This window comes from Mustelus asterias, chromosome 12, assembly GCF_964213995.1.
Source record: "Mustelus asterias chromosome 12, sMusAst1.hap1.1, whole genome shotgun sequence".
Classification (NCBI taxonomy): Eukaryota; Metazoa; Chordata; class Chondrichthyes; order Carcharhiniformes; family Triakidae; genus Mustelus; species Mustelus asterias.
Window position 1 is genome coordinate 3,656,701 of NC_135812.1, and position 25,697 is coordinate 3,682,397.

At 48.0% G+C, this 25,697-nt stretch overlaps 1 protein-coding gene across 1 annotated transcript in view; it reads left to right on the forward strand.

Annotated features, from left to right (window-relative positions):
- The window catches only part of LOC144501859 (transient receptor potential cation channel subfamily V member 1-like), a 69,223-nt gene that overhangs the window by 19,100 nt on the left and 24,426 nt on the right, over window positions 1–25,697 (forward strand). Inside the window, exons 4-10 of the mRNA XM_078225905.1 lie at window positions 5,290–5,442; window positions 6,451–6,591; window positions 9,871–10,169; window positions 12,390–12,566; window positions 14,884–15,042; window positions 18,466–18,561; window positions 24,425–24,498. Coding sequence (XP_078082031.1) covers window positions 5,290–5,442; window positions 6,451–6,591; window positions 9,871–10,169; window positions 12,390–12,566; window positions 14,884–15,042; window positions 18,466–18,561; window positions 24,425–24,498 — 1,099 coding nt within the window. The remainder of the gene's footprint in view (window positions 1–5,289; window positions 5,443–6,450; window positions 6,592–9,870; window positions 10,170–12,389; window positions 12,567–14,883; window positions 15,043–18,465; window positions 18,562–24,424; window positions 24,499–25,697) is intronic.

Below are 25,697 nucleotides of genomic sequence, written 5' to 3' on the forward strand. Positions count from 1 at the left end.
CGGCACTCCCTCAGCATTGACCCTCTGACAGTGCGGCACTCCCTCAGCACTGACCCTCTGACACTGTGGCACTCCCTCAGTACTGACCCTCTGACAATGCAGCACTCCCTCAGCACTGACCCTCTGACAGTGCGGCACTCCCTCAGTATTGACCCTCTCACAGTGCGGCACTCCCTCAGCACTGACCCTCTGACACTGTGGCACTCCCTCAGTACTGACCCTCTGACAGTGCGGCACTCCCTCAGTACTGACCCTCTGACAGTGCGGCACTCCCTCAGTACTGACCCTCTGACAGTGCGGCATTCCCTCAGCACTGACCCTCTGACAGTGCGGCACTCCCTCAGTACTGACCCTCTGACAATGCAGCACTCCCTCAGCACTGACCCTCTGACAGTGCGGCACTCCCTCAGCACTGACCCTCTGACAGTGCAGCACTCCCTCAGTACTGACCCTCTGACAATGCAGCACTCCCTCAGCACTGACCCTCTGACAATGCAGCACTCCCTCAGTACTGACCCTCTGACAGTGCGGCACTCCCTCAGCATTGACCCTCTGACAGTGCGGCACTCCCTCAGCACTGACCCTCTGACAGTGCGGCACTCCCTCAGCACTGACCCTCTGACAGTGCAGCACTCCCTCAGCACTGACCCTCTGACAGTGCAGCACTCCCTCAGTACTGCCACTGGGAGCATCATCCTGGATTATGGGCTCAAGATCCTGGAGTGAGACTTTGGAGGAGAGATAGTGGCTGGAATTTTACCGTCCCGCCCGCCACGGGAATTGGAGCGGGCGAGGGGCGGACCATGGAAAGGTCCATTGACCCCTGGCAGGTTGTTATGGTTTCAGGACAAGCAAGGCTGTAAAATTCCACCCATGGTCTCTCCATTGAGCCAAGTTCCAACCTCCTCTCAGTCAATGAGCACTAACCTTCCTTAATCACTCACTGGCTGGGGAATTGGAGGTCATTACTCCCACCCTTTCTCCAGAGACCAAGGCCATTAGAAACTGTGCCCCTACAGCTGCTGTTTCAGCTTCAGGGCTAAATCATTATTGTCATTCAAAAAACATTGTACTAAAAGTGAAACTTGGAACACTGCTGAGCTAAGGTGGGAAGAAGGGTCCGTAAATTCACTGAGTACTGTTGCATCCAGAAGCACAAAGCATTATTCAAACTAGTTAGCACTGCTGCCTCACAGCACCAGGGACCCTGGTTCGATTCCCGGCGGCACGGTGACACAGTGGTTAGCACTGCTGCCTCACAGCGCCAGGGACCCGGGTTCGATTCCCGGCTTGGGTCACTGTCTGTGCAGAGTCTGCACGTTCTCCCCGTGTCTGCGTGGGTTTCCTCCGGGTGCTCCGGTTTCCTCCCACAGTCTGAAAGACGTGCTGGTTAGGTGCATTGGCCGTGCTAAATTCTCCCTCAGTGTTACCCGAACAGGCGCCGGAGTGTGGCGACTAGGGGATTTTCACAGTAACTTCATTGCAGTGTTAATGTAAGCTGACTTGTGACATTAAGAAATAAGCTTTAACTTAAGAGATTCACCCTCTGGGCCATGGCTCAGTGAGTAGCGCTCGTGTGTCTGACTCAGAAGCTTGTGGGTTTGTGTCCTTCTCCAGAGACAGTGGTGCATTGTGAAAGAGGAATCAAATATTGAGTTGTTCCCAGATGACAGCAGGGTAAGATGCTGCTGTGGGTACAGACTCTCACGATCTCGGCTAAAATTACAGCCGCGGCAGGAACTGAAGTGTGGGAATGAAGCAGTGATTCCAGCGATGGCCAAATATTTAATTCACTTTGTTCCGCAAGATTAAGGATGCTCACTTCAAATAAAGCAATAAATATCGTGAAACCATAGTTAAAAAGCAGCTATAAAATGCAGAAGCCGGTATGGAACAATTGGGCGGACTTTTACCGACACGTCAGCCTGAGGTTCGTACGATCCCGCTCAAGACCAACGGAGAATGCCGTTCTCCGAGCCTCGCCCTCCCCCGGAATCAGTGCCGTGGAGGCGCGCCGGTAAAATTCCGGCTATTAAGTTACAACAATTGTGGAAATTAAGTTATAACAAACAACCCTGTGAAGTAATGAAAAATGATTATTAGCCAAACAAGGCCTTTAGTGAGGCCAGCACTTACGTAACTCAGGATAAACGACTAAATCTAAATCTTGTGTTAGTTCCATAAACTCTGCTTCCAGCCTTGGCCACAGGATGAAAATAAGACTCTTTTCAATAACAAAATTCCTAAAAGCAAGACACAGTGAACTATAACTGTTAGACTTTCTGTATGAATCAACAGAACACCCTGCAATGCTTTGCGCTGTATTGTGTTCTCACTTGTGCACAAGTTATTCAAACTTGAAAGCACAAGTAGCCTTAGTGCCGAGTGTTGTTTGTACCCAGGTATTCGACAGAAGCAAACTCCTCACACTCGAGGTTGCTGTTGGCTGAATTCTCCCCTGAAACCAACCCCGAACCATTTTGAATCGGGTTGCATAGAAAACACAGCACAGAAACAGGCCATTCAGCCTATCTGATCATGCTAGTGTTTATGCTCCACATGAGCCTCCTCCTACCCTAATTAATTTAGCTCATCAACATAAACCTTCTGTTCTATTCTGTCTCGTGTTTATCCAGTTCCCTGTATTTGCCTCAACTACCCGCTGTGGTATCAAATTCCACATTCACACCACTCCCTCATAGGCCAACCGCACCATTCCAAGAATCAGTCTGTAAACCTTCAATACACACCCACTGAGGCCTGTTTCTCCTTCCTTAGCTAAGGACACCAAATTTGCACACGGCGATTAACACTACTGCCTCACAGCGCCAGGGACCCGGGTTCGATTCCAGCCTTGGGTCACTGTCTGTGGAGTTTGCACGTTCTCACCGTGTCTGCGTGGGTTTCCTCCGGGTGCTCCAGTTTCCTCCCACACTCCAAAGATGTGCGGGTTAGATGGATTGACCATGCCAAATTGCCCCTTAGTGTCCCAAGATGTGTAGGTTAGGGGACATAGCAGGATAAATATGTGGGGTTATGGGGTTAGGGCCTGGGGAAGATCCCATCCCATCCCATGAATGGATAAAAAAATTTGTTTGAAAGCAGTTCTTAACTATTGAGATAGAAACAAATGAAATAGCTGACTCATCTGGGGAACCTTCATCGCGATGTTAGTGCTGTGAGATTTAGGGGTACGAACAGTTAAGACATTTATGCGAAACTCCTTTATTTGATACCGGAGCAGAGATCTAAAGTTTATTTATCAGTATCACAAGTAGGCTTACATTAACACTGCAATGAAGTCACTGTGAAAATCCCCTAGTCGCCACACTCCGGCACCTGTTCGGGTACACTGAGGGAGAATTTAGCACGGCCAATGCACCCTAACCAGCACGTCTTTCGGACTATGGGAGGAAACCGGAGCACCCGGAGGAAACCCACGCAGACACGGGGAGAACGTGCAAACTCCGCACAGACAGTGATCCAAACCGGGAATCAACCTGGCGCTGTGAGGCAGCAGTGCTAACCACTGTGCTACCGTGCCGCCCTGTTAGGACTTCTGTTAGGAGGCATAACTTTAAAAATCATAGTCAAAGTCCTTCCAGGGGTGAAGTCAGGAAGTATTTCTTCACACAAAGCAGTTGAAATATGGAATTCTGTCTCCCCAAAATAGTCTGTGGGTCAATTGATTTATAGATCTTTATGAGACAAAGAATATTAAAAGTTACAGAACTAAGTTGGGTGGATGGAGTTAAGATACAGATCCGCATAATCACAGAATCTTAGATGGTTATGGCATAGTAGGTGGCTATTTGACCCATTATGTTTGTGCTGGCCCTTTGGTAGAGCAGCCCACCTCCTCCCACTCCCCTGCCTTTACCCTGTGTAACTCTATAACTCTTCAGATAATTATTGAATACTTTTGGAAGTTCTAACTGATCCTGCCTCCATCATACTCTCAGGCAGCACATTCCTGATCCTAAATACTCGCTGCGTAAAAAGATTTGCCTCATATCACCCTTGGTTCTTTTGCTAATCATCATAAATCTTCTCCCTTCCATCATTGGGAACAGTTTCTCTCCATCTGTTCAGACCCCCCCACCCCCCATGATTTTGATCCCATCTATCAAATCTCCTCCCAACCTTCTCTCCAAGTGAAACAGTCCCACTTTCTCCAATCTCTCTGGAAAACAGAAGTCCTTCACCGCGGGAACAAGTCTAGTAAATCTTTTCTGCGCCCTCTCCCACTCCCTTCACATCCTCCTTCAAGTGCATTACCGAGAACTGGACACAGCACTGCAGATACGCTTGAATCAGAGTTTTATAAATATTTATCATAACTCTATGTCCCTATTTATAAAGCTCAGGGTCCCATAAACTTTATTAATCCCTTTCTCAATCTACCCTGCCACCTTCAGCGATAAGAAGTTTAACAACACCAGGTTAAAGTCCAACAGGTTTATTTGGTAGCAAAAGCCACACAAAATAAACCTGTTGGACTTTAACCTGGTGTTGTTAAACTTCTTACTGTGTTTACCCCAGTCCAACGCCGGCATCTCCACATCATGACCTTCAGCGATTGCAGACCTGAACGATTCAGTGACAGAATAATCCCAAGATGTTGAATGGTCTCCTCCTGACCCCGTGGTAAATATGGACAGAGCTCCAGTGGGGACGCTGGATGGAACATCTTGACGGGCTGCAGGATTAGAACATAGAACATAGAAAAAATATAGCACAAACAGGCCCTTCGGCCCACAAGTTGCGTCGGTCATGTCCCTACCTACCTAGGCTTATATATACGCTTATCTATAACCCTCAATCCTATTAAGTTCCATGTACTCATCCAGAAGTCTCTTAAAAGACCCTATCGAGTTTGCCTCCACCACCACTGACGGCAGCCGATTCCACTCACCCACCACCCTCTGAGTGGAAAACCTTACCCCTGACATCTCCTCTGTACCTACTTCCCAGCACCTTAAACCTGTGTCCTCTTGTAGCAGCCATTTCAGCCCTGGGAAAAAGCCTCCGAGAATCCACCCGATCTCTGCCTCTCAACATCTTGTACACCTCTATCAGGTCACCTCTCATCCTTCCTCTCTCCAAGGAGAAAAGACCGAGCTCCCTCAACCTATCCTTATAAGGCATGCCACCCAATTCAGGCAACATCCTTGCAAATCTTCTCTGCACCCTTTCAATAATTTCCACATCCCTCCTGTAATGAGGCGACCAGAACTGAGCACAGTACTCTATAGATTCTGTGACAATCTCTCGTGTTATGCCTTTCAGACCCAGACACTGGGAAAACGGTTTTGTTGAAGGCACTGTTAAACCTGACAAACCAGCGGAACGATACTATCCCTGTGCTACTGGAAATCGCAGAGAAAACTGACAACCTGAAGGAACTCATCAACACGGCCTACAGCGACAGCTACTACAAGGGTACGTAGTGCTAACAGCGGCAGGCAGGGTCTCCTGGGAACTGACAAGGCTGCTGGGATTCAACAAAACAGATGGCTGAGCGGAGACCTGACCGAGATAACCCTGGGACTATTTCAATATCTACAGGGATTCCCTGGAATTTGTAATATTTACAGTGGTATTCCCTGGGCGTGAGTTAATATTTCCAATGATTCCCTGGGCGGGGTGTTAATATTTACAGGGATTGCCTGAGGGTGGGTTAATATTAGCTGCGGAAAACATAGATTACATTATTGCCTTTAAGGTGCCATCGCAGGCCACTCTACACACTCCACACACACCACACCCCCTCACACACCCGCTCATGTACACCCACACACACACCCACACGCATGCACACACACACTCTCACACACACACGCACACACACACTCACACGCACACACACACACCCTCACACACTCTCTCACACACTCTCTCACACACAGCCTCAAACACACCCTCAAATACACCCTCACACACATCCTCACACACACAAACACACCTTCACACACACACATGCTTGCACACACGCACGCACGCACACACACACCCTCACGCACACACACACACACCCTCTCACACACACACACATACACACCCTCACACACCCTCACACACACACCCTCACACACTCCCTCACACACACACTAACACATTCCCTCACACACACACAAACAGACACCCTCACATACACACACACACACACCCCCACACCCACACATACACATACACACCCACACACACTCACACTAACACATACCCTCACACACACACAAACAGACACCCTCACATACACACACACACACCCACATACACATCCACACACTCTCACACTAACACTTACCCTCACACACACACCCTCACACACCCTCACACACACACACACACACACACAGACCAGTTTCAGAGCCACTGTTTCACTCTATGACCTGTTCCGAGTGGCACTCTGTCAGTCTGCTGAATAACTTGTTGTGGATCTCACCCCAGGTCAGACTGCGCTGCATATCGCCATTGAGCGCCGCTGTTTGCATTTTGTGGCCCTCCTCCTTCGGAATGGTGCTGATGTCCATGCCAAAGCCAACGGGATATTCTTCATGCAAAACGAAGGGCAAGCTGGATTTTATTTTGGTGAGAGCAGAGCAACGCGGGTTACAATGTGGATTGCTGGGGCTGGGGTGGCAGGGAGGAAGCAATTAGAACAAAAAAACCCTGACAAAGACCAACTGAGAAAATTCACACAGCCAGACACACACACACACACACACTCCCGGGAAGTCCCATAACTCTGCCGTGCCTACTCTGGGCATCGCTGGCAAGGCCAGCATTTGTTGCCCATCCCCAGTTGCCCTTGCTAGACTATTTCAGAGGGTAATTAAGCGTCAACCACATGGCTGTGTGTCTGGAGTCACATGTAGTCCAGACAGGGTAAGGACGGCAGATTTCCTTCCCCAAAGGAGATTAGTGAAGTCGATGGGTTTTTACAACAATTGCTGATAGTTGTCACAGTCACCATTACGCGACGTGAGGAGAACCTGCCCCTGTCGATATCAATGAGGACAAAGTAGAAAGGGTCAAGAGCTTCAAGTTTTTAGGTGTCCAGATCACCAACAACCTGTCCTGGTCCCCCCATACAGAAACTATAATTAAGAAAGCCCACCAATGCCTCTACTTTCTCAGAAGACTAAGGAAATTTGGCATGTCAGCTACAACTCTCACCAACTTGTACAGATGCACCATAGAAAGCATTCTTTCTGGTTGTATCACAGCTTGGTATGGCTCCTGCTCTGCCCAAGACTGCAAGGAACTACAAAACGTTGTGAATGTAGCCCAATCCATCACGCAAACCAGCCTCCCATCCATTGACTCTGTCTACACTTCCCGCTGCCTCGGCAAAGCAGCCAGCATAATTAAGGACCCCACACACCCCAGACATTCTCTCTTCCACCATCTTCCATCGGGAAAAAGATACAAAAGTCTGAGGTCGCATACCAACCGACCCAAGAACAGCTTCTTCCCTGCTGCTGTCACACTTTGCATTACCTTGCATTAAGTTGATCTTTCTCTGTGATGCGCGATTAAATCACTCGGGAGGCTAGATTGTACCCGGGAAATAAAGGCTTTTATTACTGACAAGAATGGAGCACACTATATACAATACAATCCCAGACTAAAGGGTCACCAGGCAGTGCAGTGACCTTTATACTTCCCCTGGTAGGCGGAGCCAACTGGAGTGTACCACAGAACAATATCAACAGGTAGAACAGCCCAACCCTAACACCAACAGTAACTACAGTAACATATCTACAAACCCCCATAGTGCTGACCATCCATGGCTCAGCACTCATAGTGGTAACCATCTATGGTTCACCACACTCTGCACCCAAGTTATGACTGTAACACTACATTCTGCACTCTCTCCTTTCCTTCTCTATGAATGGTATGCTTTGTCTGGATAGCATGCAAGAAACAATACTTTTCACTGTATGCTAATACACGTGACAATAATAAATCAAACCAAATCAAATCAAACGAGCTTTCAATTCCAGATTTATTCATTTAATTCAAATTCCACCAGTTCTGTACTGGGATTTGAAACTGTGTCCTCTTGGTGTAGAGGCCTGGGCCTCTGGGTTATTAGTTCAGTGACATTACCATCGCCGTCTCTGCTCATCACTGGCTCCATCCCTCTCCCTAGGAATTGTCAAAAACTGAACCAGACTCAGAACAAGCTTCTGACCCCGTAACTCCTCCAAAACCAGAACTACTCATTTCCTCCTCTGAAACATTATCTCTGCCTCTTCATCTGTTTATCTGCTGCTCGAACCCTCGTTCATCCCTTTGTTATCTCTCGACTGGACTATTCTAACGAACCCCTGACCTGCCTCCTATTTTCCTCGCAACATAAGCTTGAGCTGATCCAAAGCTGTGCTGCCCATGTTCTAACTTGCGCCAAGTCCCACTCACCCTCGCGTTCATTCATCAACATTAGCTCCCAGCGATGCCTCAGTTTTAACATTCTCATCCTTGTTTTCAAATCCCTCCATGGCCTCGCCCTGTGCTTCGTTCCAGCTCCACAATCCTGCAAGCTCTCTGCACCTCTTCGATTCTGACCTCTTCACATCATCAGTTTCAATCACCCCACACTGGCGGCCAAACCTTCAGCTGCCTGGATCCAAAGGTCTGGAATTCCCTCCTTGAACCTCTCTGTCTCTCTCTCTCTCACCTCCTTTGTGACAGTCCTTAAAACCTTCCTCTTTGACCAAGCTTTGGGTCACTTGTCCTAATTTGTCCTTATTTGATTTGATTTGATTTATTACTGTCACATGTATTAACATACAGTGAAAAGTATTGTTTCTTTTGCACTATTCAGACAAAACATACCGCTCATAGAGAAGGAAAGGAGACGGTGCAGAATGTAGTGTTATAGTCGTAGCTAGGGTGTAGAGAAAGATCAACTTAATGCAAGGTAGGTCCATTCAAAAGTCGAATGGCAGCAGGGCAAGAAGCTGTTCTTAAGTTGGTTGGTACTTGGCCCCAGACTTTTGTATCTTTTTTCCAATGGAAGAAGGTGAAAAAGAGAATGTCTGGGGTGCATGAGGGTCCTTAATTATGTTGGCTGCTTTTTCAAGGCAGTAGATGGGAGGCTGGTTTGCATGATGGACTGGGCTTCATTCACAACCCTTTGTAGTTTCTTGAGGTCTTGGTCAGAGCAGGAGCCATACCAAGCTGTGAGACATTGGGCGGCACAGTAGAACAGTTGCTTCACAGCGCCAGGGACCTGGGTTCGATTCCCGGCTTGGGTCACTGTCCGTGTGGAGTTTGCATGTTCTCCCCATGTCTGCGTGGGTTTCCTCCGGGTGCTCCGGTTTCCTCCCACAGTCCGAAAGATGTGCTGGTTAGGTGCGTTGACCCGAACAGGCGCCGGATTGTGGCGACTATGGGAATTTCGCAGTGACTTCATTGCAACGTTAATGTAAGCCTTACTTGTGACCAATAAATAAACTTTAACTTTATATCCGGAAAGAATGCTTTCTATGTTGCTGTGAAGCAACTGTTCTACTGTGCCGCCCAATGTCTCACAGCTTGGTATGGCTCCTGCTCTGACCAAGACCTCAAGAAACTACAAAGGGTTGTGAATGAAGCCCAGTCCATCACGCAAACCAGCCTCCCATCTACTGCCTCGAAAAAACAGCCAACATAATTAAGGACCCTCATGCACCCCAGACATTCTCTTTTCCACCTTCTTCCATTGGAAAAAAGATACAAAGAAAAAAGTTGGTGAGACTCAGTGTCAAATTGGGTCTGATTGCAAATCTGTGAAGTTCCCTTAATGTATTTTACTACATTAAGGGTGCTGTATAACTGCGGTTTTTGTTGTCCTGGTGACTGGATCTCTTCCTCCAACAGGGGAGCTGCCTCTGTCGCTGGCCTCCTGCACAAACCAGTTGGAAGTGGTGACGCACTTGCTGGAAAACCCCTATCACCCGGCAGATATCGCAGCCACAGACTCGATGGGGAACAATGTGCTCCACGCGCTGGTGACCATCTCCGACAACACCAAGGAGAACACCAAGTTTGTCACCCAGATGTACGATCACCTGCTGAGGATGGGGGTGAAGATCAGGCCGGAGCTGAACCTGGAAAGTGTGAAGAACAAGAAGGGGCTGACTCCCGTCAAACTGGCTGCAAAGACGGGCAAAATCGAGGTGAGTGGAGGGGGCAATGAGGCCGCTGTTTGTGTACCAAAGTGGCCTCTTGTTGCAAGGAAAGTCTAAAACTTATTTAATTAACTTCACATCACCAGAGCTCAAAGACATTTCAATATTTTCAATGTTCTGAAGAAGTTATAGCTGACAGGATTAAATCTCCACTTCAGCTGTGGAGAGAAAAGCTTAGTAGAAATTACAGAAATTCAGGGTGCGAATGCAGGAGAAACTGTAAGAGAGGCAGGGTCGATACGACAGCAAAACAGAAATTAACAGAGAACCTGTGACAGAGAGAACACAGAGAGGTTATAACATGATCACACAGAGAACGAGGGATTGGGACAGTGAACGAGAGAGACAGATAAAGCTTGGACAAGACAGATGTAAACTAAAAGATTGAATGTCATACCAGGAGCGAGAGAGAGAGAAACACTGATTCAGAGGGAGTGATATACTTCAGAAAGACAGAGAGCGATTGACAGAGAGACGGGAAAGATTGTAACACAGTGAGAAGTTGATAAAAATATTGCAACAGACATTGAGCATAAGATTCCATCACAGTAACAGGGGGAGTTTGGAAAAACTCACAAAATACCCTGGGAGAAAGATTATTGTCTGCAAGGGATGATAGAAAAACAAAGAGCAGCAAAGAGACACTCTGAATATGTACTGGAGAGTTATTCTGACCTGATTATCGATATTAGTGACATCAGTTGGGGAATATATATTGGCCCAGACACTGGAGAGAAACCGCTCCAAACTTTCAATTTAGCATCTCATTCTAAAGATGGTACCTCCAACAATGCAAAGATCCATTCACTACAGGCCCACTAACAGAGCAGCGCTCCCACAGGACTGACCTTCTGACAGTGCAGCGCTCCCTCAGCACTGACCCTCTGACAGTGCAGCACTCCCTCAGCACTGACCCTCTGACAGCGCAGCACTCCCTCAGTACTGACACTCTGACAGTGCAGCACTCCCTCAGTACTGACCCTCTGACAGTGCAGCACTCCCTCAGGACTGACCCTCTGACTGTGCAGCACTCCCTCAGGACTGACCCTCTGACAGTGCAGCACTCCCTCAGCACTGACACTCTGACAGCGCAGCACTCCCTCAGTACTGACCTTCTGACAGTGCGGCACTCCCTCAGTACTGACCCTCTGACAGTGCAGCACTCCCTCAGTACTGACCCTCTGACAGTGCAGCACTCACTCAGTACTGACCCTCTGACAGCGCAGCACTCCCTCAGGACTGACCCTCTGACAGTGCAGCACTCCCTCAGTACTGACTCTCTGACAGTGCAGCACTCCCTCAGTACTGACCCTCTGACAGTGCAGCACTCCCTCAGTACTGACTCTCTGACAGTGCAGCACTCCCTCAGTACTGACCCTCTGACAGTGCAACACTCCCTCAGTACTGACTCTCTGACAGTGCAGCACTCCCTCAGTACTGACTCTCTGACAGTACAGCACTCCCTCAGTACTGACCCTCTGACAGTGCAACACTCCCTCAGTACTGACTCTCTGACAGTACAGCACTCCCTCAGTACTGACCCTCTGACAGTGCGGCACTCCCTCAGTACTGACCCTCTGACAGTGCGGCACTCCCCCAGTACTGACCCTCTGACAGTGCGGCACTCCCTCAGGACTGACCCTCTGACAGTGCGGCACGCCCGCAGCACTGACCCTTTGACAGTGTGGCATTCCCTCAGCACTGTCCCTCTGACAGTGCGGCACTCCCTCAGTCCTGACCCTCTGACAGTGCGGCACTCCCTCAGTACTGACCCTCTGACAGTGCGGCACTCCCTCAATACTGATCCTCTGACAGTGCGGCACTCCCTCAGTACTGACCCTCTGACAGTGCGGCACTCCCTCAGTACTGACCCTCTGACAGTGCGGCACTCCCTCAGTACTGACCCTCTGACAGTGCAGCACTCCCTCAGCACTGACCCTCTGACAGTGCGGCTCGCCCGCAGCACTGACCCTCTGACAGTGCGGCACTCCCTCAGCACTGACCCTCTGACAGTGCGGCACTCCCTCAGCACTGACCCTCTGACAGTGCGGCACACCCTCAGCACTGACCCTCTGACAGTGCGGCACTCCCTCAGCACTGACCCGTCATCAGAGCTGCCGCAGAGATGATGACCACATTGAGACGTGATGCTCTGTAAATTCCCCCCACCTTGGGTGTATATTTTGTTGAAAGCTGTCTGATTTTCAGGTACTGAAACACGTCATTGGGAGGGAGATCAATGATGAGGAATGTCGCCACCTGTCCAGGAAATTCACGGAATGGGCGTACGGACCAGTGCACTCCTCGCTGTACGACCTCTCCGCCCTCGACACATACGAGGAGAAATCGGTGTTGGAACTTATCGTCTACGGCAGTGAGACTCCGGTACATTCCCTGCATTATCTGGCAAGGGGGCAGTAACCTGAGGGGACAGGTTTTGATATAATCGGCAGTTAAAAGGTAAGAGGGGAGATCAGGAGGCACTTTTCATGCAAAGTCAACAGAAGCATGAACTTTCAACAGATAACTGCATCAGTTGAGGGAGAGGGAATATTTGTTGGGCTGTGCGGGGTGAGTGGGTCCTCATTGATCAAATCGCCTCGTTCAGTGCCATGTCCATCTATGGTTCTGTGAGCATAATATCCAGACGGCTGTGATCTGTAGGAGACTAAGCAGTGATCTTATAGAGGTCTAGAAAATAATGAGAGGCAAAGATAAGGTTTACTAGGATGCTACTGGGACTTGATGGTTTGAGTTATAAGGAGAGGCTGAATAGACTGGGATGTTTTTCTCTGAAGCGTAGAAGGCTGAGGGGTGATCTTATAGAGGTCTATAAAATAATGAGGGGCAGCATAGATCAGCTAGATAGTCAATATCTTTTCCCAAAGGTAGGGGAGTCTAAAACTAGAGGGCATAGGTTGAAGGTGATAGGGAAGAGATAAAAAAGGGTCCAAGGGGGAATTTCTTCACTCAGAGGGTGGTGAGTGTCTGGAACAAGCTGCCAGAGGTAGTAGTAGAGGCGGGTACAATTTTGTCTTTTAAAAAGACAGTTACATGGGTAAGATGGGTATAGAGGAATATGGGCCAAATGCGGGCAGTTGGGACTAGCTTAGTGGTGGAAACTGGGTAGCACGGACAAGTTGGGCCGAAGAGCCTATTTCCATGCTGTAAACCTCTATGACTCTATCTGAAAACTCCAGATAATGTTTAGTTTGCAGTGTCTTCCCTAAACACATCAGAGAACCTTAGGCCTTTTGAGAATATTATTTCTCTGTTTTGTCAATCTTTTTCTGTTTTCTCACAGATTCAATATTTTCATGGTTAGATACAGAGTAAAGCTCCCTCTACACTGTCCCCATTAAACACTCCCAGGACAGGTACAGCACGGGGTTAGATACAGAGTAAAGCTCCCTCTACACTGTCCTCATCAAACACTCCCAGGACAGGTACAGCACGGGGTTAGATACAGAGTAAAGCTCCCTCTACACTGTCCCCATTAAACACTCCCAGGACAGGTACAGCATGGGGTTAGATACAGAGTAAAGCTCCCTCTCCGCTGTCCCCATCAAACACTCCCAGGACAGGTACAGCACGGGGTTAGATACAGAGTAAAGCTCCCTCTACACTGTCCCCATTAAACACTCCCAGGACAGGTACAGCACGGGGTTAGATACAGAGTAAAGCTCCCTCTGCACTGTCCCCCATCAAACACTCCCAGGACAGGTACAGCACGGGGTTAGATACAGAGTAAAGCTCCCTCTACACTGACCCCATCAAACACTCCCAGGACAGGTACAGCACGGGGTTAGATACAGAGTAAAGCTCCCTCTACACTGCCCCATCAAACACTCCCAGGACAGGTACAGCACGGGGTTAGATACAGAGTAAAGCTCCCTCCACAATGTCCCCTTCAAACACTCCCAGGACAGGTACAGCACGGGGTTAGATACAGAGTAAAGCTCCCTCTACACTGACCCCATCAAACACTCCCAGGACAGGTACAGCACGGGGTTAGATACAGAGTAAAGCTTCCTCTACACTGTCCCCATCAAACACTCCCAGGACAGGTACAGCACGGGCTTAGATACAGAGTAAAGCTCCCTCTACACTGTCCCCATCAAACACTCCCAGGACAGGTACAGCACGGGGTTAGATACAGAGTAAAGCTCCCTCTACACTGACCCCATCAAACACTCCCAGGACAGGTACAGCACGGGCTTAGATACAGAGTAAAGCTCCCTCTACACTGTCCCCATCAAACACTCCCAGGACAGGTACAGCACGGGGTTAGATACAGAGTAAAGCTCCCTCTACACTGTCCCCATCAAACACTCCCAGGACAGGTACAGCACGGGGTTAGATACAGAGTAAAGCTCCCTCTACACTGTCCCCATCAAACACTCCCAGGACAGGTACAGCACGGGGTTAGATACAGAGTAAAGCTCCCTCTACACTGTCCCCATCAAACACTCCCAGGACAGGTACAGCACGGGGTTAGATACAGAGTAAAGTTCCCTCTATGTTGCCCCACGTTTGGCACAGAGACAGAGCATCATGAACAGTGCTTAGAAGCCCAGTGGCCCACTGTGTCTGTACGATAATTTGCCCTCATTAAACCAATCCTCCTTCCAGATCTCGGAGTCCAATGTTGGGGCTTGTATCGGGGATTAACTTGCGAACTGATTTGTTTATATCTTCTCAGAACCGACATGAGATGTTAAGCCTCGAGCCACTGAAGCACCTGTTGCAGGAGAAATGGAACACCTTTGCCAGCTACATCTTCTATGTAAAGTTCTTCATTTATTTGTCCTACATGATCATCTTCACCACCACAGCCTACAACAGGATCGAAAATGCCAAGGTGCAGCTACCTTCTTCAAACAGACCTGCGCATGTCTGACTCACTCACAGGCATTGAACCCCCAGAGTGAGAAGGTCATGGGCCTGAAGTTCTCTCAGAGTCTTGAATGCAGGCAGACGCTCTCAGCGCAGTACTGAGGGAGTGCCACACTGTCAGAGGGTCAGTGCTGAGGGAGCACCGCACTGTCAGAGGGTCAGTACTGAGGGAGTGCCGCACTGTCAGAGAGTCAGTACTGAGGGAGTGCCGCACTGTCAGAGGGTCAGTACTGAGGGAGTGCCGCACTGTCAGAGAGTCAGTACTGCGGGAGTGCCGCACTGTCAGAGGGTCAGTACTGAGGGAGTAGAACATAGAACATAGAACAGTACAGCACAGAACAGGCCCTTCGGCCCACGATGTTGTGCCGAGCTTTATCTGAAACCAAGATCAAGCTATCCCACTCTCTATCATCCTGGTGTGCTCCATGTGCCTATCCAATAACCGCTTAAATGTTCCTAAAGTGTCTGACTCCACTATCACTGCAGGCAGTCCATTCCACACCCCAACCACTCTCTGCGTAAAGAACCTACCTCTGATATCCTTCCTATATCTCCCACCACGAACCCTATAGTTATGCCCCCTTGTAATAGCTCCATCCACCCGAGGAAATAGTCTTCGAACATTCGCTCTATCTATCCCCTTCATCATTTTATAAACCTCTATTAAGTCTCCCCTCAGCCTCCTCCGCTCCAGAGAGAACAGCCCTAGCTCCCTCAACCTCTCCTCATAAGACCTACCCTCCAAACCAGGCAGCATCCTGGTAAATCTCCTCTGCACTCTTTCCAGCGCTTCCACATCCTTCTGATAGTGAGGTGACCAGAACTGCACACAATATTCCAAATGTGGTCTCACCAAGGTCCTGTACAGTTGCAGCATAACCCCACGGCTCTTAAACTCCAACCCCCTGTTAATAAAAGCTAACACACTATAGGCCTTCTTCACAGCTCTATCCACTTGAGTGGCAACCTTTAGAGATCTGTGGATATGGACTCCAAGATCTCTCTGTTCCTCCACAGTCTTCAGAACCCTACCTTTGACCCTGTAATCCACATTTAAATTAGTCCTACCAAAATGAATCACCTCACATTTATCAGGGTTAAACTCCATTTGCCATTTTTCAGCCCAGCTTTGCATCCTATCTATGTCTCTTTGCAGTCTACAACAGCCCTCCACCTCATCCACTACTCCACCAATCTTGGTGTCATCAGCAAATTTACTGATCCACCCTTCAGCCCCCTCCTCTAAGTCATTAATAAAAATCACAAAGAGCAGAGGACCAAGCACTGATCCCTGTGGCACTCCGCTAGCAAACTGCCTCCAATCCGAAAATTTTCCATCCACCACCACCCTCTGTCTTCGATCAGACAGCCAGTTACCTATCCAATCGGCCAACTTTCCCTCTATCCCACACCTCCTCACTTTCATCATAAGCCGACCATGGGGGACCTTATCAAACGCCTTACTAAAATCCATGTATATGACATCAACTGCCCTACCTTCATCAACACACTTAGTGACCTCCTCAAAAAATTCTATCAAATTTGTGAGGCACAACTTGCCCTTCACGAATCCGTGCTGACTATCCTGGATTAATCCTCATCTTTCTAAATGGTCGTAAATCCCATCCCTAAGGAGCTTTTCCATCAATTTACCAACCACCGAAGTAACACTAACCGGTCTATAATTACCAGGGTAATTTCTATTCCCTTTCTTAAACAGAGAAACAACATTCGCCATTCTCCAGTCCTCTGGCACTATCCCCGTGGACAGCGAGGACCCAAAGATCAAAGCCAAAGGCTCTGCAATCTCATCCCTTGCCTCCCAAAGAATCCTAGGATACATTTCATCAGGCCCAGGGGACTTATCGACCTTCAGTTTATTCAAAACTGCCAGGACATCCTCCCTCCGAACATCTATTTCCTCCAGCCTATTAGCCTGTAACACCTTCTCTTCCTCAAAAACATGGCCCCTCTCCTTGGTGAACACTGAAGAAAAGTATTCATTCATCACCTCGCCTACCTCTACTGACTCCATACACAAGTTCCCACTACTGTCCTTGACCGGCCCTAACCTCACCCTGGTCGTTCTTTTATTCTGTGGAGTGCCACATTGTCAGATGGTCAGTACTGAGGCAGTGCCGCACTGTCAGAGGGTCAGTGCTGAGGGAGTGCCGCACTGTCAGAGGGTCAGTACTGAGGGAGTGCCGCACTGTCAGAGGGTCAGTACTGAGGGAGTGCCGCACTGTCAGAGGGTCAGTACTGAGGGAGTGCCGCACTGTCAGAGGGTCAGTACTGAGGGAGCGCCGCACTGTCAGAGAGTCAGTACTGCGGGAGTGCCGCATTGTCAGATGGTCAGTGCTGAGGGAGTGCTACACTGTCAGAGGGTCAGTACTGAGGGAGTGCCGCACTGTCAGAGGGTCAGTGCTGAGGGAGTGCCGCACTGTCAGAGGGCCAGTGCTGAGGGAGTGCCGCACTGTCAGAGGGTCAGTACTGAGGGAGTGCCGCACTGTCAGAGGGTCAGTACTGAGGGAGCACCGCACTGCCAGAGGGTCAGTACTGTGGGAGTGCCGCACTGTCAGAGGGTCAGTACTGAGGGAGTGCCGCACTGTCAGAGGGTCAGTACTGAGGGAGTGCCGCACTATCAGACGGCCAGTACTGAGGGAGCGCCGCACTGCCAGAGGGTCAGTACTGAGGGAGTGCCGCACTGTCAGAGGGTCAGTGCTGAGGGAGCACCGCACTGCCAGAGGGTCAGTACTGAGGGAGTGCCGCACTGTCAGAGCATCAGTGCTGAGTGAGTGCCGCACTTTCAGAGGGTCAGTACTGAGGGATTGCCGCACTGTCAGGGGGTCAGTGCTGAGGGAGTGCCGCACTGTCAGAGGGTCAGTACTGAGGGAGTGTCGCACTGTCAGAGGGTCAGTACTGAGGGAGTGCCGCACTGTCAGAGGGTCAGTACTGAGGGAGTGCCGCACTGTCAGAGGGTCAGTACTGAGGGAGTGCCGCACTGTCAGAGGGTCAGTGCTGAGGGAGTGCCGCACTGTCAGGGGGTCAGTGCTGAGGGAATGCCGCACTGTCAGGGGGTCAGTACTGAGGGAATGCCGCACTGTCAGAGGGTCAGTGCTGAGGGAGTGCCGCACTGTCAGGGGGTCAGTGCTGAGGGAATGCCGCACTGTCAGAGGGTCAGTACTGAGGGAGTGCCGCACTGTCAGAGGGTCAGGTAACTGGCTGTCCACTCACTCAATTTGTTGCACTTTGATCCCAGTTGGTTTGGTGTTCTTGTAAATGTAGCCTTGTTCTCTCAGTCATGGTGACGTGTAGGAGATGAATCCTCACATCAGCTCTGCACCTTTCCTCCCCAATATATCCTTGTTTCACTTCATTCCTCACACAGCCCCCTTTCAAAATTGAAGCCACAGTAAAAGGCTACCTGCGGGTTGCTGGACAAATCACGACGATCCTCGGAGCACTGTACCTTTTCTTTCAAGGGGTGAGTCTTGTGCAAGTTCATTGATATTTGTATTGCTAAACAGGCCGTCAAAGCTTTTCATCCTGTACTCAACAGGATAGATCCACAATACCAAACCTCAAAGCGGAGCAACAATTTATACTGCATGAGAAGAGGGTGCTGATCAGTTGACTAGTGAACTCTGACTGGTCAAAGCGTTGCCATAGAGAATGTCCCAGGGAACAGTTAACTGCCAAACGTTTTATAAATTCAAACCTTCGACTCTGGTTGGTCAGGGGGAAGAACTGCTGTACCCCAAACTGTTGTTTATGTGATGACTTTAACGAGGCCCACAGTGTGGAGCTTTTAGAATACGAGCTCCTAGATTAAGTCAGTAATGGCTTGTCCAATCAGGGAGCCCTGCATGTATACATAATATAGCGTGTCAGGGTTACTGGCACTCTGGGTTTATATTCGGTACGAGGAAGTAGCTGTCTGAGTGCTGCTGACTAGGTAAATAAATCTAGATGTGGTGAAGGGAGCACTGGCCTCAGAGGAATTATTCCTGTTTAGTTGACAGTTAGCTGAAAGATGTGCAGGGCGTGGATATGTTCTCTCTGTTTACCAAGGACAGAGCACTCTGTGTGAATACAAGTAGCTTCTAGCAAGTGAGCCACACTCTGAGTCTGACTGATAACCTTCAATTGATACCAGTGTAATTTTGAGCAAAATCAGGATTGTTTAGTAATTGTTGTCCAATCACATCTAATGTTCAACGCCACGGCCGGAATTTTACCGGCCCACCCGCTCCGATTCCGGGGGTCGGGCGAGGCTCGGAGAACGGCATTCTCCGCTGGCCTCGGGCGGGATCGTGCGAACCTCGGGCGGACGTGCCGGTAAAATTCCATCCTGTGTTTTGAGTTTTGCAAGCGTGTGTCGGTTGAGTGTGGTCAGAACTTTGCTTGTTGTGAACTGCCGCAGGGACATGCTATTTGATACGATCCACCAGTCATTGGACCTTCTTCCCCAGCCTCACACTGGCACTGAAATCCGTTTACCACATTGCTCGCTTCTGTGGTGGGAAAATGTTTTTTTTGGCTTGACGGCAGCATCCTGTTCACGGAGAATACCACTGGTGTTGCTACTGCCTTTGAGATTTGGTATTCTTGCATCTGTACTGATGAGTGCCAGACCAAAAGCTTCAATAGCATGGCTCTTTCTCAGTGATACTCAAGTTCTATTTTTAAGACACAGAGATAGTTGAAAAATCTATATTTTGATTTGATTTATTATTGTCAAATGTATTGGGATACCGTGAAAAGTATTGTTTCTTGTGCGCTACAGGGAGAGGCGATGGTCTAGTGGTATTATCACGAGACTATTAATCCAGAAACTCAGCTAATGTTCTGGGGACTTGGGTTCGAATCCCACCATGGCAAATGGAGGAATTTGAATTCAATAAAAAATATCTGGATGACCATGAAACCATTGTCAGAAAAACCCATCTGGTTCACTAATGTCCTTTAGGGAAGAAATCCTGCTGTCCTTACCCGGTCTGGCCTACATGTGACTCCAGAGCCACAACAATGTGAAATGGTCCAAGCAAGACAATCAGTTGTATCAATCACTATAAAGTCTCAAAGGGATGGGCAATAAATGCTGACAGTCAGTGACGCTCATGTCCCACGAATGAATAAAAAGGAAGACAAAGCATACTGTACATAGGGGAGAAGGAAAGGAGAGAGTGCAGAATATGGTGGTACAGTCATTGTACTATGGGTATTCAGAATAAGGTATTCATTTCAGCTTAATTCTACTATATTTGTGTGCAAGGAAAGGGTCAAAGCATTAAGTTAGCTTCATGTCAAACAAAGGTCCCTATACGTCTATAGAATTTAGTTCCACTTTAAGCTTTCCATGCATTGCAATCAGGTTTTATGACCCTTGAAGTAAACACAGGATTTAAAAAAAAACTAAGCTGTTGCCTATCGACCAGAGGCTCACATTGAATAGCAGAAGCATTTTAAGTTCAGTTGGAACCAGCAAGAAGCTTTCCACAGACGCTGCCAATACCAGGCAGGAAAATACAGAGGGACAGTAAATAAGTCGCAGAATCTAAAGAACAGAAAGTTCCAGAAACAAGGGAATGAAAAAAAAGGAAAGTTCCAGGAAGACCGAATTCAAAAGGTAAAGAATCAGAATCGAAAAAAGGTACTGGGCACAAATGTCAGGAGCAGAGCGAGAGGCTCCCAGTGAAAGACAGAACTGCGAGGTACAGACCTGGAGAAGAAAGCCAGTGAAAAACAAGACATCTGTTGTGTCCCGAAGGTGGGTGACACCTTAATGCAGCCTGTGAAGCAGAGGTGTTCTGTTAATGTGACTGGTACCTGAGAGATTACGTGGATGCTTGAATGCACTGGTGATCCAAGGTAGAGGAATACTGAAGAGAGGTTGAAATCCTGGATGTGGATCCTTGGTGAAGGCAGCCAAGAGACAGCCTTGTGTGGGAGAAGATTGAAAAGTGTGTTCATTTTGAGACTTGAGTTTGGAAACCCTCGTGTGGAAGTCAGAGTTCCAGTGAGAACAATTGGTTCACAGTATACGAGCATCTGGGGGAATTGAGGAGAGAGCCACAAGGGTTGAATTGGATGGCATCTATCTCTTGGTTTCAGAGAGTGGCGTGTCTGACCACATTTCACCGATTGATTTACACAGACTGTGTACTGAGGACATTTGAATATAAGATACATTCTGTAACTTGTGTTACCCTTGTCAATCTGAGTGTATCTATGAAGGGAGCAGGGGTGAAGGAGTAGTATATTATTGTTAATCTTTCCATGTTTATTAAATGTTTTATTCTTTTGTTAAAAGTCAGTCGGCAGTCCTGTAACTGTTCATCCACATCTCCCAATAAAAAACAAAAGCTCGGATCTGTCGCGCTGGGTTCTTGTCTGGGACCTAACAGTCCTGTGATTTTTTTTGATTTGATTTGATTTGATTTATTATTGTCACATGTATTAACATACAGTGAAAAGTATTGTTTCTTGCGAGCTATACAGACAAAGCGTACTGTTCATAGAGAAAGAAACGAAAGAGTGCAGAATGTAGTGTTACAGTCATAGCTAGGGTGCAGAGAAAGATCAACTTAATGCAAGGTAAGTCCATTCAAAAGTCTGACAGCTGCAGGGAAGAAGCTGTTCTTGAGTCGGTTGGCACGTGACCTCAGACTTTTCTATATTTTTCCCAATGGAAGAAGGTGGAAGAGAGAATGTCCAGGGTGCATGGGATCCTTAATTATGCTGGCTGCTTTGCCGAGGCAGCAGGAAGTGTAGGCAGAGTCAATGGATGGGAGGCCGGTTTGAGTGATGGCTTGGGCTACATTCACAACCTTCTGTAGTTCCTTGCGATCTTGGCCAGAGCAGGAGCCATACCAAGCTGTGATACAACCAGAAAGAAAGTTTTCTATGGTGCATCTGTAAAAGTTGATGAGAGTTGTAGCTGACATGCCAAATTTCCTTAGTCTTCTGAGAAAGTAGAGGCATTGGCGGAAATTCAATGGTAACATCAACTGGAATTATAACACTGCACTCCAAGCAACTATCTGATCTTTTCTAGCTTAGTAACAGAGAGGGAGGATCACTGAGCTCTGAAGTACTTAGGAGGCAATGGTTAAATATCACGGGATCCAGGATGAGGTATCTAAATGGATACAAAATTGGCTTCTTGACAGAAGCCAGAGGGTGGTTGTAGAGAGTTGTTTTTCAAACTGGAGGCCTGTGACCAGCGGTGTGCCTCAGGGATCAGTGCTGGGCCCACTGTTATTTGTCATTTATATTAATGATTTGGATGAGAATATAGGAGGCATGGTTACTAAGTTTGCAGATGATGCTAAGATTGGTGGCATAGCGGACAGTGAAGAAAGTTATCTCCAATTGCAACAGGATCTTGATCAATTGGGCCAGTGGGCTGACGAATGGCAGATGGGAATTTAATTTAGACAAATGCGAGGTGATGCATTTTGGTAGATTGAACCAGGGCAGGACTTACTCAGTTAATGGTAGAGCGTTGGGGTGAGTTACAGAACAAAGAAATCTAGGGGTACATGTTCATAGCTCCTTGAAAGTGGAGTCACAGGTGGACAGAGTGGTGAAGAAGGCATTTGGCATGTTTGGTTTCATCGGTCAGAACATTAAATACAGGAGTTGGAATGTCTTGTTGAAATTGTACAAGACATTAGTAAGGCCACACTTGGAATACTGTGTGCAATTCTGGTCACCCTATTATAGAAAGGATATTATTGAACTAGAAAGAGTGCAGAAGAGATTTACTAGGATGCTACCGGGACTTGATGGATTGAGTTATAAGGAGAGGCTGGATAGGCTGGGACTTTTTTCTCTGGAGCGTAGGAGGCTGAGGGGTGATCTTATAGAGGTCTATAAAATAATGAGGGGCACAGATCAGCTAGATAGTCAATATCTTTTCCCAAAGGTAGGGGAGTCTAAAACTAGAGGGCATAGGTTTAAGGTGAGAGGGGAGAGATACAAAAGTGTCCAAAGGGGCAATTTTTTCACACAGAGGATGGTGAGTGTCTGGAACAAGCTGCCAGAGGTAGTAGTGGAGGCAGGTACAATTTTGTCTTTTAAAAAGCGTTTAGACAGTTACATGGGTGCGATGGGTATAGAGGGATATGGGCCAAATGCGGGCAATTGGGATTAGCTTAAGGGTTTTAAAAAAGAATGGGTGGCATGGACAAGTTGGGCCGAAGGGCCTGTTTCCATGCTGTAAACCTCTACGACTCTATGGTTTTATCACTAGACTATTAATCCAAAAACTCAGCTAATGTTCTGGGGACCCGGGTTCTAATCCCACCACGGCAGATGGCGGAATTTGAATTCAATCAAAAAAATCTGGAATTAAGAATCTACTGATGACCATGAAACCATTGTCGATTGTCGGAAAAACCCATCTGGTTCATTAATGTCCTTTAGGGAAGGAAATCTGCTGTCCTTCCCTGGTCTGACCACCAGAGCCACAGCAATGTGGTTGACTCTCAACTGCCCTTTGAAATGGCCGAGTAGGTCCCTCCGTTCAAGGACAGCTAGGGATGGGTAATAAATGCTGGCCAGCCAGCGACGCCCATGTCCCACAAATAAAAGGATAGGAAGAGAAGGAAGCCATTCAGCCCGCGATCCTGTTCCCCGCCATTCAATTAGATCACAGTATCTTAACCTCTCGACCTGAAAATAAATATCTTATTGAAGACGGTATGATTTGCTTGTTTTTTGTAGGCACATGCTGTTCTGATCATTCTATCTGTTCTGTGTTGCGTTTAGTCACAGAAATTGAAGGCTGAGTTAGATTTTTGATGGACAAAGAAATCAAAGATTGGGGGGACAGAGAGGAAAATGCAAATAAATCCACAATTGCATCCACCATGATCTTACTGAATAGCGACGTCTGCTCAAGGGGCCAAATGGCCTACTCCTGATCCTGAGTCCTGTGTTCCAATATTGGTCTGAATTAAATGGGAATTATTGCGCTAATTAACCTATTAAATTGTGGAAACCCAACTTTCATTGTGGCTACAGTGAAATTCTAGTTATAATTATGTAATCCTAACTATATCACTGTTCCTTCACTGGAACTCCCTCCCTAACAGCACTGTGGGTGTACCTACACAGCATGAATTGCCGTGGTTCAAGAAGGTGGCTCACCACCACATTCCACAGGGAATTTGTTTCCTTACTCTTTCACGGGACTTAGGAAACATTTTTATTCCCACCCCTAATTGCCTTTGAGAAGCTCATTGGCTGTACGATATTTTGGGGCGCGTAGGGATTGTGAAAGATGTTATGTGAATGAAACGTCTTACTTTTTAAAAGAAGTGTTTTAATTGACTCCACAGATTGAAGAAGTCTTTCTGCGAAGACGGCGAACCCCAAAATCAATCACAATTGACGGTTATTGTGACATTTTATTGTGAGTCCCCCCATACTCTTCATTTCCTGGCTGTTGCTGTGCTCGGTCTCTCCCCCAGTCTCTTTCTTACCCAATGTGGGGACATTCAGTCAGGAACCTCTGAACTCAGGGGGTGGCACAGTGGTTAGCACTGCTGCCTCACAGCACCAGGGACCCGGGTTCAATTCCCGGCTTGGATTACTGTCTGTGTAGAGTTTGCCCATTCTCCCCGTGTCTGCGTGGGTTTCCTCCGGGTGCTCCGGTTTCCTCCCACAGTTCAAAGATGTGCAGGTTTGGTTGATTGGCCATGCTAAATTGACGCTAGTTTCGGGGGGATTAGCAGGCTAAGTATGTTACGGGGATAGGGTGGGATTGTTGTTGGTTAGGGCTCGATGGGCCAAATGGCCTCTTTCTGCACTGTAGGGATTGTATGAACTCCTGTCTGACAAATCAACCTCACAATCCTAGCAAGGGCATTAGTTGCCTCTCATTGGACCCCAAAAATGTCACTTGTACCCAATCGGAATGTTGGATGTACAACCCTGATTGTGGGAGGATAGAGGGGAGCTACTGCACGATGAAGAAATGGGGGAGCGGGGAGGGTTATGGGTGAGGAAAGCACCCATAATGACAGCAGACTGAGACCTAAGCCGCCTTAGTTCCTGATCCTTGGATTCATGGAACACCCACCTGCAGAAATCACACGGAGGCCGGTGGATCGGAGCAAGATGTGGGGCAGGCAAAGGGACATAGGAACAAGTGGAGGCCATTCAACCCCTCTAACCTGTTCCATAAGGACAGGGTTTCACTTGGACAATATCTCACCATAACATCATCGTCACCAGATCCAGTTCCTGGAACTCCCTCCCTGACAGCGCTGTGGGTGCAGCCCCACCACATGAACTGCTCATTGCTCCTTCCCGAGGGCAATTAGGGATGGGCACTAAATTTGATTTGATTTATTATTGTCACATGTATCAACATACAGTGAAAAGTATTGTTTCTTGCGCGCTATACAGACAAAACCTACCGTTCATAGAGAAGGAAAAGAGAGAGTGCAGAATGTAGTGTTTACAGTCATAGCTAGCGTGTAGAGAAATATCAACTTAATGCGAGGTAGGTCCATTCAAAAGTCTGACAGCAGCAGGGAAGAAGCTGTTCTTGAGTCGGTTGGTACGTGATCTCAGAGTTTTCTATCTTTTTCCCGACGGAAGAAAGTG